The 15,721-nt window shown below is 41.8% G+C and overlaps 2 protein-coding genes across 7 annotated transcripts in view; one reads left to right on the top strand and one right to left on the bottom strand.

Annotated features, from left to right (window-relative positions):
• The window catches only part of LOC143026480 (uncharacterized), a 38,966-nt gene that overhangs the window by 9,744 nt on the left and 13,501 nt on the right, over window positions 1-15,721 (bottom strand). The gene's annotated exons all lie outside the window — the stretch shown is intronic.
• Window positions 3,475-12,888, top strand: LOC143026173 (uncharacterized). Of its 6 annotated transcripts, XM_076186185.1 has the most exons (5): window positions 3,475-3,653; window positions 5,372-5,654; window positions 7,246-7,487; window positions 8,043-8,626; window positions 12,367-12,888. In XM_076186185.1, exons 3-5 carry the CDS (start codon window positions 7,322-7,324, stop codon window positions 12,787-12,789), a joined length of 1,173 nt encoding a protein of 390 aa, XP_076042300.1. In that variant the 5' UTR covers window positions 3,475-3,653; window positions 5,372-5,654; window positions 7,246-7,321; the 3' UTR covers window positions 12,790-12,888. The 6 variants fall into 6 exon arrangements, with proteins under 6 accessions (XP_076042300.1, XP_076042299.1, XP_076042298.1 ...); XM_076186184.1 differs by lacking the exon at window positions 5,372-5,654 and having other exon boundaries at window positions 3,476-3,653; XM_076186183.1 differs by lacking the exon at window positions 5,372-5,654 and having other exon boundaries at window positions 3,476-3,689.

The following is a 15,721-nucleotide window of genomic DNA, read 5'->3' as shown; positions in this document are numbered from 1 at the left end:
CATTCCTTTGGGGGACTAGTTTCAGAAACGATTAAGTTTTTCCGTTCGCAATAAGTAGATATTCGGATAAAATTCCAGACCCATCCAAACACGGATATCTAACACGAAACTTGCGTTGTCCAGTAGCTCTTAACCTGACCTTACCTTTCCATAGAAAAAAAAACTTTCAAATGCAAAAAAAAAAAAAAAAAATGAAAATGTGTTTCCGTGACCCTGAAATAGAATCGATTTTTGGGTTTCTCGAAATACTTTTTCTGGTTGTGTTGTTTAGGATCGGCTTGTTCCTTGTAGGGGAGGGGGTTGGATCAAGTCTCGTATGCTAAGGGAGATGATATTAGATCGCAGTTTGATTTAGTGCGAATGGAATTTGATGCACCAGAAGATGAAGTAGTTGGCTATATTTAGCGGTATTTCTCAACCTTTCAAATTTTGTGGACCCCTTACATCGACATGCACATTCACGGGATCCCTTGAAGAAATGGGGTTAGATGGGACATAATATTTTTGCATGTGTGTGTGTAAGAATTGTTAATAAAAGTTTTTTTCACAGGAATTGGTGTTTATTATCAGGAAAAAAAATAAAAAATTGACATCTCGATTCAGACACATTGTGTGATCATGAATTTAAAAATATGAGCCATGACAGAATCACCTGTAACATGTTGAAGTCCTTATCTGCGGACCCTTTGGTAGGCTTCTGCACACACACACACACACACACACACACACCCCTAGCGGTCCGCGGACCTCTGATGGAGGAATACTGGCTATAGCTCTGGCTCTCATGATGACTTTTTTGGTGGAACGCAGGACTTTCGCCGTATTTGGTGTATATATTCATTTCATTTTTTTAATTGCAACACCAAAAATATAAGTTATCTACTATTTCACGTAATTTCTCAAATTTCTGATTGTAAGAAATATGTTTCATACCAAAATGTTTACTATCTACCTTTTTTATCATTACTCGATTAGGAGAAGGTTCATATTAAGTTTTCGAAGCGCGCTGGCAGTCCATGGCCTGAAGTGAGTCGACAACGGCGACAGGACGGGCCGCAGGAACAGTTGAAGAGTGGGAGGCCAATCCTTTGTGGCCTATGCAGGAGTTGATGGCAATGTCCAGGATGATGGAGGGGGACCGAGAACATGGATAGACGGAAGGACCTGCTCTGCTTCAACCAGTGGTTCCCAAACTTTTTTTGGCCGCGACCCAAATCCAGATCTGGTGAAGATGTGGCGACCCAATCAAAAAGCAATTTCGAAAGTCTTCTTTTATGGAAAACACAAGTGTAGGGAAGCTTTTGATTGTTTTTTTGTTTTGTTTTTTCTAACAAGGTCTAGCGACCCATTCTTGAACACTTCGCTGGCTTAAACCTACGATGGTGTGGGAAAGGTCTCTTGAGAAAGGTGATTTCATCTATCTCTGCTGGTGTGCAAGATTATTTGGATGGCGGTGAAGGGGGGGGGGGTGACAGGGAGTAGTTACATATTATGAGAGAATTGGGTCGACGATAGTAGTGCCTTTGACGTGTGAAGGGATCCGTTGGAATTTGGAAGGAATGTTCCGTTGATGTGAAAACAGTCTACTTGGAATGTTGGGAAACGGTTGGATGTATGGGTGAGGAAGCACGGAAGAGCCAGGAGAGAATGTGAGTTCAAAGATTGTTATTGGTTTACGGGATATGAATTCTTAGGTACATTTAAAAATTGGAGTAAGTTCAGTATGCTTTCCGGGTATTCCCCCAATTCGGCCTTGGGAGTGGGGGTCAGAGTTGCCACTAAGGTCTACATAAATATATCAGGAAAACAAATGATATAGCAACTCATGTGATAACAAATATATACAATGTAGATAATGTGCAGTATGATATTGCATAATTCATTATAAATATGCTCACACACTTCCGTACTATTTAACTCAGACAATATCTTCTTCCTGGTCATTATCCACATATACAAATTCTTCTTCGATCTCAGCATTTACTGTTGCTCTAGGTTTTTGTATTATTCTTATCATATTGTGTTGTTTCAGATTTTACACACCCTCCCTAACGCTTTACATTTTCTGAAACCACAGCTAATGTCTGCATATTTGACGATAATTTGTTTCTGATTTTTTGTCTTTATAAGATTCAATTTTGAAAATATTCTTTCAACATCAGCATTCGAGGTAGGAAGTGATAAGACTTTCATAGCAAACTGAGGTTAAACAGTGAATGTAAAGCGACCATTCTCGTCTCATAACTTACTAAGGTATTGGAACGAAAAGTATCTTAGGGTTGTTGGATTTCTTGACATCCTCTGTAATATTGACATTAGGAATGTGTCGCCACTCATAATCTATTTGATTCAAATTCCCAGAAAACATATAAGGTACCTCAGAAGCAAGATCTGACCGTGTAGATGTGTTAAGTAATGCATAACTTCTGGTACAATTTGGCACTGACAAAGCGGTGCACTTCAGCAACAATTTTGAATCGAGCGGGAACTATTTTATTTGCATACAAGCAGTTACAAGAAACAGTCGACATGTCGTTCTTATGTCGGCTATCACAGATGCATTTAATGATATTGTAGGCTCTTGTAGTGCTCGATGAACATTAAGTCCCAAACAGATTTGATTAAACGAAATTCCTGTTATCACTTGGGTCAATGTGAGAGATGCGAGATGAGTTTGTTAGGAAAGACAAAACATCTCAAATGTCTGGGTATCGTTTTCTGTGTTTATTATACAGAGTGTAGTCGTTTTTTTCCACATACCTGAATATTGCTTTTAATTAGGTTTTGTTTAGTACCACTGATATCATCTAAATATGGTAATATTCGACATATTTGATACTAGTGTAACAGTAGTTAACCAGAATATGTTGCAATATTCATTTCAAATCAAACTTAAGGGAGAAACTAAACAAAACCTAAATAAAAGCAATATTCAGGTATGAGGAAAAAAGTCTACACTCTCTTTGTGAATGTTGGATTTCCTTCCTGTAGACTACATTTTCTCCACGTGCTACCCGAAAATTCCACGCTTTGGCAACCTCGTGGGGGTTCCTGGTAGATTGCGGTGTAGGAGGGAGGGAAGTGGAGTTGGGACCACCGGGGTATATTTAGAAATAGATGTGATACTCGAGTGATGGGAGATGTCTTTAATCTTATCAAATGGGGTTTGGAGACCCTAAGGAGTCTAGTGTACTCATGAATGTATATAATTCCCTGGTGCAAGTTTCACTCTGTGTTGACGAATGTTTTTCTCTGAAACTAACAATAACGAGACGTAACGATTCAGTACGAAAGAAGCTGAACTTCGGAAACTGGTGTTGCCTTTTTCTATTTTTATATTGCATGATTTTGCTTACATATTGTATTGAGAGGTATAGTAATGTATAAACCAATAAAGACCGTTATCATATATGTGTGAATTATATTCTCTTTTGTCTGTAGTGTAGTTTTTGAAGTCTGAAATTACGGAGAATCGTTTTAGCCAGAGACATTTGGCAATTGTGGGCGAACTTCGCTATGTCGACAAACCTTCCTCTTCATACCCTCAATGAAAGTTGTTCGAATCGATAGGTTGCAGTGTTAGTGTGTCTTATAAGTGAAAGAAAGTAGTTGTCAACAGTGAAAGCTAAGGTGTTTGCATAAGAACGACATAAGTACGTCGTGTATTATATTTTCAATCAGTTTTAACCGTAAGTAGTTCTAAGGCTGTGGGCTGTGATATAATTATGCATAAATATACCAAAATACCTTTCCCTGGGTAAAGGGATTAGCTGAGTCAAAGCCTACTGTACACCCACATACGCCCATTCAGAATGTATTCATTGTCATTCGCATCTTGGCAACTCGTGTGATGATCGTGTGATCCATGCAACCCCATCCCTACCCCCAACCCCCACCCCTCCCATACCACAGTGCTCGCGTCAGAAACCATGTAACAAGACACAAGGGTACATCCCGTAATGGAGCATTTGCTGCATCGTGACATGCACTCAGTACTGTAGAGAATTTTGAAGCGCCCTTACGGACCAGAGACACACATTTGTCTGTGTGACAGCTTAAAGTATCTACTCGTGGAAGAATAATGTTACTTTTGCACTACTGTTGTCCTCATTTTATGGTGTCCCCTTAAAAATGTACTTTACCACGTCTATGACTACCTCTTCTAGATCCTCCTGTGGTATGGGGTAAAGTATTATGTTAGCAAGTCGTCGTAAAAAGCATCTAAACGGGACGGAGTGAGAGCCAGATCCTCCATCCTGTATTTTCCTCCTACGAAGATTCAAAGCATAAGAGGGTCTGGGAGGAGGATTCGACCTATAACCCTCTTAATTGGGTCATTCAACGAGCGTGGTTGTGGGACAAACAAGAATAAAAGGAAGAAATTAGCGGTATTTGTTTTTCTTATATGGAAGGGGTGAGTTGAGGTTTGGAAGTGTAGTGGGGAGGATGTCAGGAATGTGGAGTGGATGAGTCGTTTTGCTAGTGAATGATGAGATAGGAAAGTGTGTGGTGAAGTGGAAGTGTCTTCGAGGATAATGTGGGTGGAATTGAGAGTGGGATGAGAGATTTGGTTTTTTGTGAGTGCATACGGTATAGGTTATGAGAAAGAGTGAAGAGGAGAGAGGCTTTGTTATTTATTTCAATAGATTTATAGAGAGTTTTGGAAGAAGTGTAAATGTGTTGTCGAGTGTCTCAATGTTAGAGTAGGAGTCGAGTCAATAGCTGGAGTAGTAGGGAGTTTCGGACTGTCAGGTAAGAACTATTATGGAGAGGTGTTAGAGGTACGTTTAGAGAGTTAATGGTAGCTAACACAGTGTTTACGAAGAGAGATAAACATAAATGTATGTAGGAAAGGGGGAAGAGGGTGTTTGATAGGGCATTAATGGACTATGAAGTTGTTTCCAAAGGAAGGAGTGGATGTGGTCTGGTTATATAGCAAGGCAGATATGTGAGCTTTTGGCAAAAAGAAAGGGTGTCTTTTGAGGCTTCATGAATCTGAAGAAGGCATATGACAGTGTCGACAGGAAGGCATTGTAGGTTTTGTTCCAGATATATAGAATAGGAGGGGAAATGTTGATTGCCTCGAAAAATATACAAGTAGTAAAGCTTATATTAGGGTAGGAAATGGAAATACAGAGGGGTTTCAAATGAAAGATAGATATTGATTTGTTGTTCATGAATTTTTAGTCTGTAGCACCCCAAAACATACATACACATACATACATACTCTGCCACGCGAAGTTTGCCTCGTGCTGAATGTAAACCGTCAAAACTACCGCCGAGTTAGCTTTCCTGGCTATACAATTCACTCGAATCTCCTGTGCCTTTTCTCGTTTCTTTTCCCGCGACCTAAAGCATGTGTTTCTGTTAGGTGAAGTAGTGATCGTATTATAGTACTGAGTGAATGTTGGCGGCAAAGTGCAGTGGAATCAAATGATCATGTCTTCCAAGTGTTGTCCCAATACCGATAGTATTGGTTAGAGCGTTGGTGTCGAGCCCACAAAGGGAAATGGAACTTATCTTTTGACAATGTGAAGTACCACAGGGTGTCAACGTTATTGCACATGCTCGGGATTCTTCTCAGTCGACGGTATAAAGAAAGCTGGATGTGTGTGCACACAGTACCATAGTACCTGTGCTTTTTGAGCATGATGGTGAGTACCCCGAAAATTATAGTGTACTGTAGAGGAAAACAACCGAAGTACTATCCCCGGCCGATGCAGTTCACGACAGAGCTATATATTCGAGCGCGGCTTCCTGTGGGGTACATCCCCATCAGTGTTACCATATCCACATAAATGTCTACGTCAGTGGCGGCGCCGGGGGGGGCTGGGGGGGCTTTAGCCCCCCCTAAAAAGTGGCCAGCCCCCCCATTAGCCCCCCCAACTGAAATGAGCAAATTGAAAATTTAAAACACTCATTGAAATAATTTTATTAAGTGGAATTTTTAATTGCCAGGGCTAAAGATTTGTCAGCCATCAGTGCTAGCCCTACCATTAACCCCCCTCCCCTTCTGAAATGAGGATGATATATGTGTATTATCATATTACTATTAGCCCCCAAAAAAATTTGCTCAGCCCCCCCTTAGCCTCCCCAACTAAAAATTCCTGGCGCCGCCGCGGGTCTGCGTTGAACTAAACATTTAATTTTCATGCCAAACGTTCCGTTGAATGGGTTATATAGTGAGAAATTTGTAGAATGTTGGTAGTTATTTAGTATACAGTCTGCAAATTCCTGGAATGTATCTGATAATTATGTGCTATGTATAGGGTTGGCACACCGGATAGAGGAAAACGTAGGGTTCTCATAAAGTCAATCTATCAACGGGGGTCATATGCCCGGGACGACGTTGCTTCACGCATACACCAGCACCAGGCTCCACGGTCTCTCTGAGCAAGCTCCTATGCACCTTTCCCGCTCCAAAAAAATTTCGGTTCAACGGTAGAATTTCCACCCCCGTGCGCGTGCTGATCTGTGGGGATCCGGGGTGCTCCGCTGTCACTCAGGCACACACCGTCACTCAGGTCATGATGACGTTTTTTATTACCTAACCTAACGGCGCTCAAAAGGTTAATCTTTGTTTGGATTAGGTTAGGTTAGGTAATAAAAAACGTTATCATGATCTGAGAGTTAGGTTAGGTAATAAAAAACGTTATCGCCTAACAAATTCCTCACCCGTTTTTCCTTATCACCTCTTACTAATAAAGATAGTTTATTCGATATTCAACTCTATCCTAAACCAATTGATTTTCCCTCCTACCTTTTCCTTCCCATTCTTTATGCAAAATCTACTGTAATTTCTACCGTATATACATACATATACCAAGGCTTTTTCCCCCTTCCAAGGGAGGTAGCCAAAAAGGGAAAGGCATAAAAACACTCCCACCCATTTTATCCCTAAATACACTCCACACCCCTCCCACCCTTCCTCTCATCTGAGGTGTGAGAGGTGTGAGAGAGAGAGAGGGGAGGGAGGGATGGAGAGAGAGAGGGAAAGAGAGAGGGGAGGGAGAGAGCGAGAGAGATTGAAAATGGTTTAGATAGCGTGTAGGAAACGTGTTGGACACGTGATCGATAGTTATTACTCAACTGGATGAGAAAGTGTGCGTCTGCGTACGCGCGCGTGCGTATGTGTGTGTGTGTGTGTGTGTGTGTGTGTGTGTTTTAGTATATATGCCTGTGCTTGAGCGTATGGATAAAACTGAAAATGCTATTGTAAATTTACCTTCCATTTTCCTTTTACAGAACAACTAAAGCACACTTTAGTATCTTGAGTCTGACGACAGCGCCAACACCAACAAGAACAGCAGGAGGGAATAAGATGAGCTGGCCTGATCCTAGCATGGCCACAGGACCCTGTCTGACCAACCTCCTTGAAAGGTATAAAGTCGTTGACCAGTGCCCTTGCTGGTGCCACAATGGGTATAGCCCGCCCTGCTACGATTGTGCTGAGGTCGTGTGCCATGAGAAGACATACGGTAAGGAAGGTATTGACGTTTTGACGTTAATTAACGGTCTGAACAGATGAACTGTTGTATAATTCTGTTATACTACAAAAAATGGCCTAACTCTGAGAACAATGTGTTATCTTGATCACATACTAGGGTGTGTTTCGTATATGTAAAGGAGGAAAGGAAGGTTCATAGAAAACGCGTCCGTAGTAATGCAGAATCAATGGGAACTTCGGAAAGGGTGAGGACATACGTGTGGCTTTCGTGTGGATAGAAGTGTATTATGGAAAGTGAAAGTTACGGGGATGAGCTGAAAGTTGAAGTGAAAGTCTTCTTCATGTATGTATGGAGTGGGAAACGCATGTGAAGGTGAGCAAAGAGACAAGAAGGGTTTAGTAGGGGGCGGGCTGAAACAAAGGCACGTGATGTCACTATTGATGTTTAACATGCTTTATGAATGGAATGATGAAAAAAAGGAAATGGGCGTTCAAAATAGAAGTGGGTATGAGGGAAGGAGCCTCTATTACGTGTGTGTGTGTGTGTGCGCGCGCATTTATTAGGAACCTGAAAAAATTCTGTTCTCTCCTGCAGAGCCCTCATCGCAAAACATGGCCCCGTCCGCCCCATCACTCTCCCATGACCCAGTCGTGTCTGGCCTTGTGGCCTATGCCATCGACAACTCCAGTGCCAACAACTACAATAGTGACATCAACGTAAACAATAATAACATCAACGTAAACAATAATGACTGGCCGAGTACGTACGAGAACACTGATCCTAGGCAGGGTCACCACTATAGGTTGGGTGTGCCCCGTCCACGTCATCCTCGGTCATCTGGTCTGCCTCCTTCGCCTTTGAGTAGCAGTTGGTCGGAGGGCGGCAGCAGTAGCATGAACAATAATGTGACGACCGTAGGAAGCACATGGTCAAGTACAAGAAACAGGCCGGGCAGCATAAGCAGCTTTAGTGATATAGCCAGGTGGTTCAATAACAACAAACCAAGGAAAAGGAGCAGGCCAGTCAGCATGAACAGAACGGGCAACATGAGCAGCCCGAGCAGAATAGACAGGGCGGACAGCATGAACCTACACGACAGCACAATAGGATGGCAAGGCCACAGCCAACTCAGCAACGTATTATTGCCCACTGCCATCGGTACCACAGCCCGTGATACGGTAAGCTTGTAGATTTGTTTGTAGTCAACGCTGGGTTTGGAGGCATCGAGACAAACGAAGTTGTGGATTGCTTTCTTTAATCTCTCCGTCTAGACTGGTCTACATCTCAAATCATTTCACGAGGAAAACACTGGCGGTTGCCAATGGTGCTATTTACATACAAATGGAAATGATGGTTCTTGCCAAATTAAAAAGTTATATACAATTTATTCTGTACTATCTACTGCTTAATCTACTTCTACAATGTACAATACATGAACTAAGTATGGACACTCAGTATTCATGCATAGTTTATATAGAAGCAATGGAAACACATAGAAAATTATATCGATCGTGTGTGACGACTTGCAATTGCCAATGGCCGATACAGGTGTCCTTTTCGTACTCGGCCGAATGACCGCGAGTGAGGTCCGACACAATAGGAGGTCCCGCAGGAGTGCTCTGGAGAGGTCGTGATCTGATATCTTGTAGCTAAAACGCGTGCGTGATTGTGTGTGAGCAATGAACACCTAAGGGATTGAATATTCCCTTCGATCATCTTCCAAGCTCTTCTGCAGGTCTCCAATAATATTAATAAATAAATAAATAAACGGCGGTACAATATAGAAGATTATTTGAATTGAAGGTGACTGGTTAAATCGAATTAGTTTAAGATAGGTCACAAATACTGTTAAGAATACTTGAAAATACATGCATGATAACGTCACGAATAGTCTTATCCCTTAATATTTCTATCAATAGCATTCACATGAAATTATAAAACAAAAAATCTGATGCAGGAAACTTCCTACATTTTTTGTCACGTGGTCTCTGATTGCTTGCAATTATCTTGAGTCCCTGTACTGTACATTTGTGTATATTGCCTATACGTTCCCGGTTCCTGAAAGTAGAGGTAAAAGAATTCGACCTTGCCCCGATCTAAACCTGGAACGACCTCGGGTTTCTAACACGGAATTAACTCCGGAAATTATACAACCTTTTGTTATGTGTGCGTGTGTGATTCACCACTCTCTTCGATCACGTGTTGGACTCGTAATTGACGGCTATCACCCTCCAGGATGAGAGCTCAGTGCTATTGTTATTGTTATTATTAGTGTTACTTATTCAACCACTGAATTTCGTGCACCCCGCCTGTTCCAAACATTGTTCGATTTCATAGGTGCAGTAGCTGCGGAAGGTTTTTCTAAAAGTGAATAAAATTCCCTGGTAACTACGAAAAAGAATACTAATGACCTATATCGTAGCAAATTGGTTAGTCGAGACATCGACACTTTGACTATGGATTCGTTTTCCTCTCTTGACTGAAACCGCACGGAGGCAGTTGCACGCGGTCCAAAATCGCGCGGAAAATTTTGACCTGAAAAGTTGAGCATCGCTGGATGCCGCTGCCATCTGTTGGCAACACTGTGGGACGAGTCCACTGACCCCAGATTTCTCTAGATGCAAGTAACCCTGTGAATCGTAGCCATTTCTTTGTCGAGTGTAGTATTTGATTCTCCACAATGGCTGCTGCCGCAATGTTATATTATTCAGTTGAGTGTGACACCCCCCGCCTCCGGTAGCGAAGATACACAGGAATGAATCCTTCCCACACTGGATGACACTTTCCCTCCCGGTGCACTGGGACCATTCGGTCCCATAGGGTTCGACATCGGTAGTGAAGTGAAGTAAAATGATGACGTTTCTGACTCTCCTCGCATGATCGTGTCCTTCAGGTTCATGTCAGACTGACTGAAGACGATTCGGTCGATAATTCAAGGTCAAGAACAAGGACAAACCCACAGATCGATAGACTCGTGACATTAAACTCTTCTGATGAGAGAGGATGTTTGGCGGGGTCTTAGACAGACACGTCAGTAGACAGGGCCTTAGTTACACGAGGAGATGAGGTGTTGGGCTAGTTTTGTGCCGTCAGGCTACGGTTGCACCTGCCACTATATAACCCATGTATTTGAAACAGACGCAACCTACTTTGGTTTGTTGGTCACATTTGAGTGAAGATTAGTCTAGTCATGAGATAATGACCTGGTCTATTGGGATGTGCACTCATTTTCCCATATGGGATGTGTTGCTGGAAAGAGGGTCATGAATTTACGAGTATATGGGCTTTGTCATCAGTTGGTTTGTTGGGTGTTACTAACACACCATCCCACTCCCACGAAGTGAAGAAACCCCTGGAAGGACCAACCCTGCCCAACTGTGGCAAAACGCAGTTTTTTTTTTTTTTTTTTTTTTTTTTTTTTAGGACGATGTTAGGGTCGCCTCCCCGCAATGGTTCTTTTTTTTTTTTTTTTTTTTTTTTTTGACGATGTTAGGGTCGCCTCCCCGCATTGGTTCCCGGGAATCGAACTCACAGCTACCTGCCACGTGTTTTGTAGTGCGGGTTGGACACTGGAGAGTAGGATGGTCTGTTGCAGGCTGCAGGGTGGAGGCATCAAAAGGGTCCGATGCCGTTTCTCGAGCTGCCTTGTTGTCATTCGTTAAGATATTGCCCAACAAGAGAATACAGGTTTAAAGTGTAAAGGGACCTGGATGATCCACGAGTGGATTTTGTGGATCTGTGGATAGCGGCAAGGGAGGGTAGAGAGCTTCCAACGCACTTTGTGAGACATAGATGATTATATTGAATAATGGAGAGGAGTTATGCCTAAGGTGTAAGGCGGTGAGGAAACCAGAATTTTCAGCTGTAAAGAATGTGACGAAGAGGAAGAGGGACCTGAATTCTGAGTCTGGAGGAGATGCTGCTGCTGCTGCTGCTGCTGCTGCTGCTGCTGCATAACCATTTTCACGGTCAGAGCGAGAGCCGTCTGTGATTGTTACAGACAGGTGACTAGATAGGCGAGATAGATTCCTGTCGGGTGATTTAGTCTTTCTCTATTAGTGTGGTTAAAGTAAAACAAAGTCGCATTGGAGCGAGTAATCAGGGACCATGGTTAGTGTTGTCATTGGAAGGATGTTGTTGATTATTTCCACAGTGGATAACAGATCCCACGTGGAAGGGCATTGTGTAGGTGTCTATCCAATCCTTGAAAGAATGAAAGGTCAAAGACAGTGCGAAATTTGAAGTTGTGGGTGAGATCTTGATGCGGTAGAGACATTTAAGTGGTATTAAAGAACAATGGGTATCTTAGGGGAGTATATGGTTTCTGTATATAAGTTGTTGTTTTTTTTGGGGGGTGGGGTGCTGCGGAAGGCATCTTTGTTGAGACGTATGCCGTGTGAACGTATTCGGAGACATGTGGGAGATTAGACTTGATATCCATAATCAATTATGCTTTGTATGAGGTATTGGCAAAGATTTCAGAGAGATCATGTACCGGCTCTTCAGCCTGTGTGGAATAATCATTTTATGAGACGAGCGCGTTTCCAGACCACCTCCAGCGTCGAGCCCAGCTTAGTCGCCGAACCTCCGAAGTTCCCGCTGAGTTGGAGTAGGCAAAGCGCACGACTCGTATACTATTTATGAACTTCTGTTCTTCGTAAGCGTCCCGGAACATCGAACAGCTGCATCTTCTATGTCACATTTTTTCAGTGTCGCCAGATTCTGACTGGACTAAATCTGGTTTCCAAATGCATATTCTATAACTATGGTATCTTTTTAACACGAAAGTTCCTCAGACTGGTTACCACGCATTGTTTTTTTTTTATATACTGAAAAGTATATAAACTTACTCTTAAACTAAGAATCAGAAAACTGACAATTTAATTATTTAGGAAACCTCTTTCTTTGTCATCTACAGGTTTCTCCTGACGCAGCCAAGTGGCCTGTAAGCAGACGCACCGTCTACCCGGAAATGGACGCCACTACTTTCCCGCGCCCCGGTTCTGGAAATGTAAACAGCTGCACAGACGCTGATGACTACGAGTCCACAGTCACAAACCTCTCCACGAACAGCGGATCAATCTCTGACTCGGAGCAAAACTTGCCCTCGAGCTCACGTTTCCAGTCTTCTGCCGTTAGCTCAGATAACGAACTGGTTTTTGCTATCGTCGGAAGCCCCTCCCAGAGTGCCGGTGACGTGGGCACGGAGAAGGCGGAGGAGGAAAGTTCTGTCTTCAGCAGTGAAGAAGATCGTGGGCGACGTCTGATTGAAGAAACTCTATACCCGACAGAAATATCTGGAAGAACCAAACCCTTCCTCCTATGGAAACTCAACCTATGATAAAGTATCTATACATACATATATATATATATGTGTGTCTATATGTTTTTTATCTTATCAACCACATTAACTTTTTCCATTTTAATTTCCTGCCAACACGATCGAAACTAACAGGAGCTCGATGGAAGTATATTCGGAACTGATACGCTGACGGGCTGAGGACTCGAACCTAGCCGATACGTTCGAGTCCTCAGCCCGTCAGCGTATCAGTTTCCGAATATGCTTCCATCGAGCTCCTGTTAGTCTCGATCGTGTTGACAGGAAATTAAAATGGAAAAAAAGTTAATGTGGTTGATAAGATAAAAAAAAATGTGTACTAGGGACCATTAAGTGTGTGGTTATATATATACATACATATTCACATCATACAAACATACTTGAATAATGTAATTACAGTGCATACATTGATACACATGTACACTGTACGCACAAATACAAAAAATCATTCATAGATATATCATAATTAATATATGTGTGTCTAACTATGGCGGATTTCCTTACACGGGGAGTAGCCAAACTACCGTCGTTCAAACACAAGTTTCATCATTTCTGTTGAATGTAGAATAAATACTGCACATAACCGTCCACGATATTATGGCTGTCTATAATAGCATTATTTCAAAGAGTGTAGTGATTTTTTATGATACATACATACATATACCAAGGCTTTTTCCCCCTTCCAAGGGAGGTAGCCACAAAGGGAAAGGCATAAAAACACTCCCACCCATTTCATCCCTAAATACACTCCACACCCCTCCCACCCTTCCTCTCATCTGAGCACCTCCTGGATGACGGGTCATCCCTGAACCCTGCCCACCGCCCTGGGTCAGAAGCAGTGTCGCAAGACACAGTACATCCACAGCAAGGCCGCTTCATTTAATCGGCGACCCCCCCTCTCCGTCCCCCTTTGCATATAAGGAGAGGACGGGGAGAAATCCCTTCGGGCTGCGTCAAAATTTCAAGATTTTTATGATAAAGATATTATTCTTATGCCAAGTGCTGTGATCGCTGTAATCAAAGTAATATCAGGATAAAGTTAACAGTCTCAATGTTGATGTGATAGACCTAGATTTCATTTTGTCTATAATATCATTATGTCAAAGAATGTAGTGATTTTTTATGATAAAGATATTATTCTTATGCCAAGTGCTGTGATCGCTGTAATCAAAGTAATATCAGGGTAAAGTTAACAGTCTCATTGTTGATGTGATACACCTAGATTTCATTTTGTAAGATTTTCTGTACACAATAAGAATTGTAAGTACAGCAAATTGTGAGTTCTTAGTTTAAGGTTAAAAAGACTTCCTAAAGTGCATTTTACTAATATTATATCTTTAAAACCAAAGCTATGCATTATTGTGGCTGATTTGCGTCGTGGGTCCCCCTATACCAGTGGTTCTTAACTTGGCTGCCAGGGGGGGCAAGGGAGACATGACAAGAATCTACGAGTGTCATGGCCTGCTACTACAAATCATAAATTTCTATATAATGTGAGGAATCTGAATATAAAAAAAATCCATCATGTCCTGGAAGAAGAAATATATGATGATTATGATTGTCAACTTTGTAACAAAACAAAGGGTTTCTCTTCACCAGAATTTAATTATTGTTTTTCTTGTTTATATTTGTGGTGGGGTGGAATCTGGGTGAAGAATGAGGGGGAGCCACACAAACATTGAGAATTCATGAAGGGCGGGGGGTGGGGGGGGGATGGGGTGAAGAAGGTTAAGAACCACCACCATAAACAAAGCTAGGGACTTGCGAAGGGACTGGATTTTACATCAATATATAAATTCATGTGAAATGTCATTTTTTACACACGTGTGCAATACCAATGTGTCTAGTTATGCAATTGCGTCTTAAAACATAGCTTTATCGAAACATATTTATAGGAAAATACATTTTATTGTACTACATATATTGTATAAAAATTTAAAAGATACTGAAATTATGTTTATATATTTTACCATATCAATGCTATTGTTGTTTGTTTCGATTGTCCTTAAACGATGTTTACACACACAAACGCTCATACACAAACATACACACACACACTTCAACGAATGGACGGCTTAGAAGACGTTCTGAAGAAAAGTGAAGTCTGTGGATCCCAACGCAAAGAGAAGTGCCTAGTGTTTTTGCAGGGTGGGGGGGAAATTGCTCGTGGAGTAGTGGGAACGTAGGGAAAGAGGAAAAGGGGAGGGATTACTGAGGGAAATGGAAGGAAATGAGGAGGGAGTAGACTTTGCCCAGCCAGACAAACGGAAGGTAAACAAAAGACTTAGCGAGGATCAAATGTCTAATAAAAATGTAAAGATTAGAAGTATAGAGAGGAGCAATACAGAAGAAAGTGACGAGAATATGTTCCAGGGATTTAAAGAGGGTGGGGGGGACACAACCCCCCCCCCCGACTGATAAGACTTGAGGAGAGTGTTGATATGGTGATCGTGGACGTGGAGCGTAAGGTAGGGAACGTAGACTCCATTTTTCCAGGAATTGAAAAGTTGGAACAACTAGAGAAGGCTAACAGAAACTTAACTGAAGAAATAGAGGACCTAAAAAGACAGTTAGGAAATGTAAAGGAGGAGAATGAGAAATTGAAGAAGAATAGTAATGAAAACAGAGAGAAAATAGCTACAGAAGCTAAAAATTGGAGAATAACTCAAGAAGGGAATAAGGTTTCATTCACTGACATAGTCAAACAGCAATTGAAAGAACATAATGAAGACTCAGTTATTAAAGTGATGAGACAGAAGGAGAATATAGTAAGAGAATTAGCTGACAAAAAGAAATGTATAATTATATTAGGAATGGAAGAGAAACATAACCCAGATAGAACAGCAAGAATCAAGGAGGAAAATGAAAGAGTAAGCAGTTTATTAAAATTAGTCCAGGAAGATGAACCAGAAATTATAAAGGAAATTGAGGAAAA

Source organism: Oratosquilla oratoria, chromosome 6 (assembly GCF_046742065.1).
Source record: "Oratosquilla oratoria isolate Oo_2021 chromosome 6, ASM4674206v1, whole genome shotgun sequence".
Classification (NCBI taxonomy): Eukaryota; Metazoa; Arthropoda; class Malacostraca; order Stomatopoda; family Squillidae; genus Oratosquilla; species Oratosquilla oratoria.
The sequence above is the reverse complement of the archived record's forward strand: the minus strand, read 5'-3'. Positions and strand labels throughout refer to the sequence as shown.

What these genes read in the sequence shown, in the direction of transcription:
- LOC143026173 (XM_076186185.1), top strand. Translation starts at nt 7,322, where the DNA reads ATGAGCTGGCCTGATCCTAGCATGGCCACAGGACCCTGTCTGACCAAC. An exon ending in GAAGACATACGGTAAGGAAG is followed by an intron (nt 7,488 to 8,042) that starts GTATTGACGTTT and finishes TCTCTCCTGCAG; the next exon opens with AGCCCTCATCGCAAAACATG. An exon ending in GTACCACAGCCCGTGATACG is followed by an intron (nt 8,627 to 12,366) that starts GTAAGCTTGTAG and finishes TGTCATCTACAG; the next exon opens with GTTTCTCCTGACGCAGCCAA.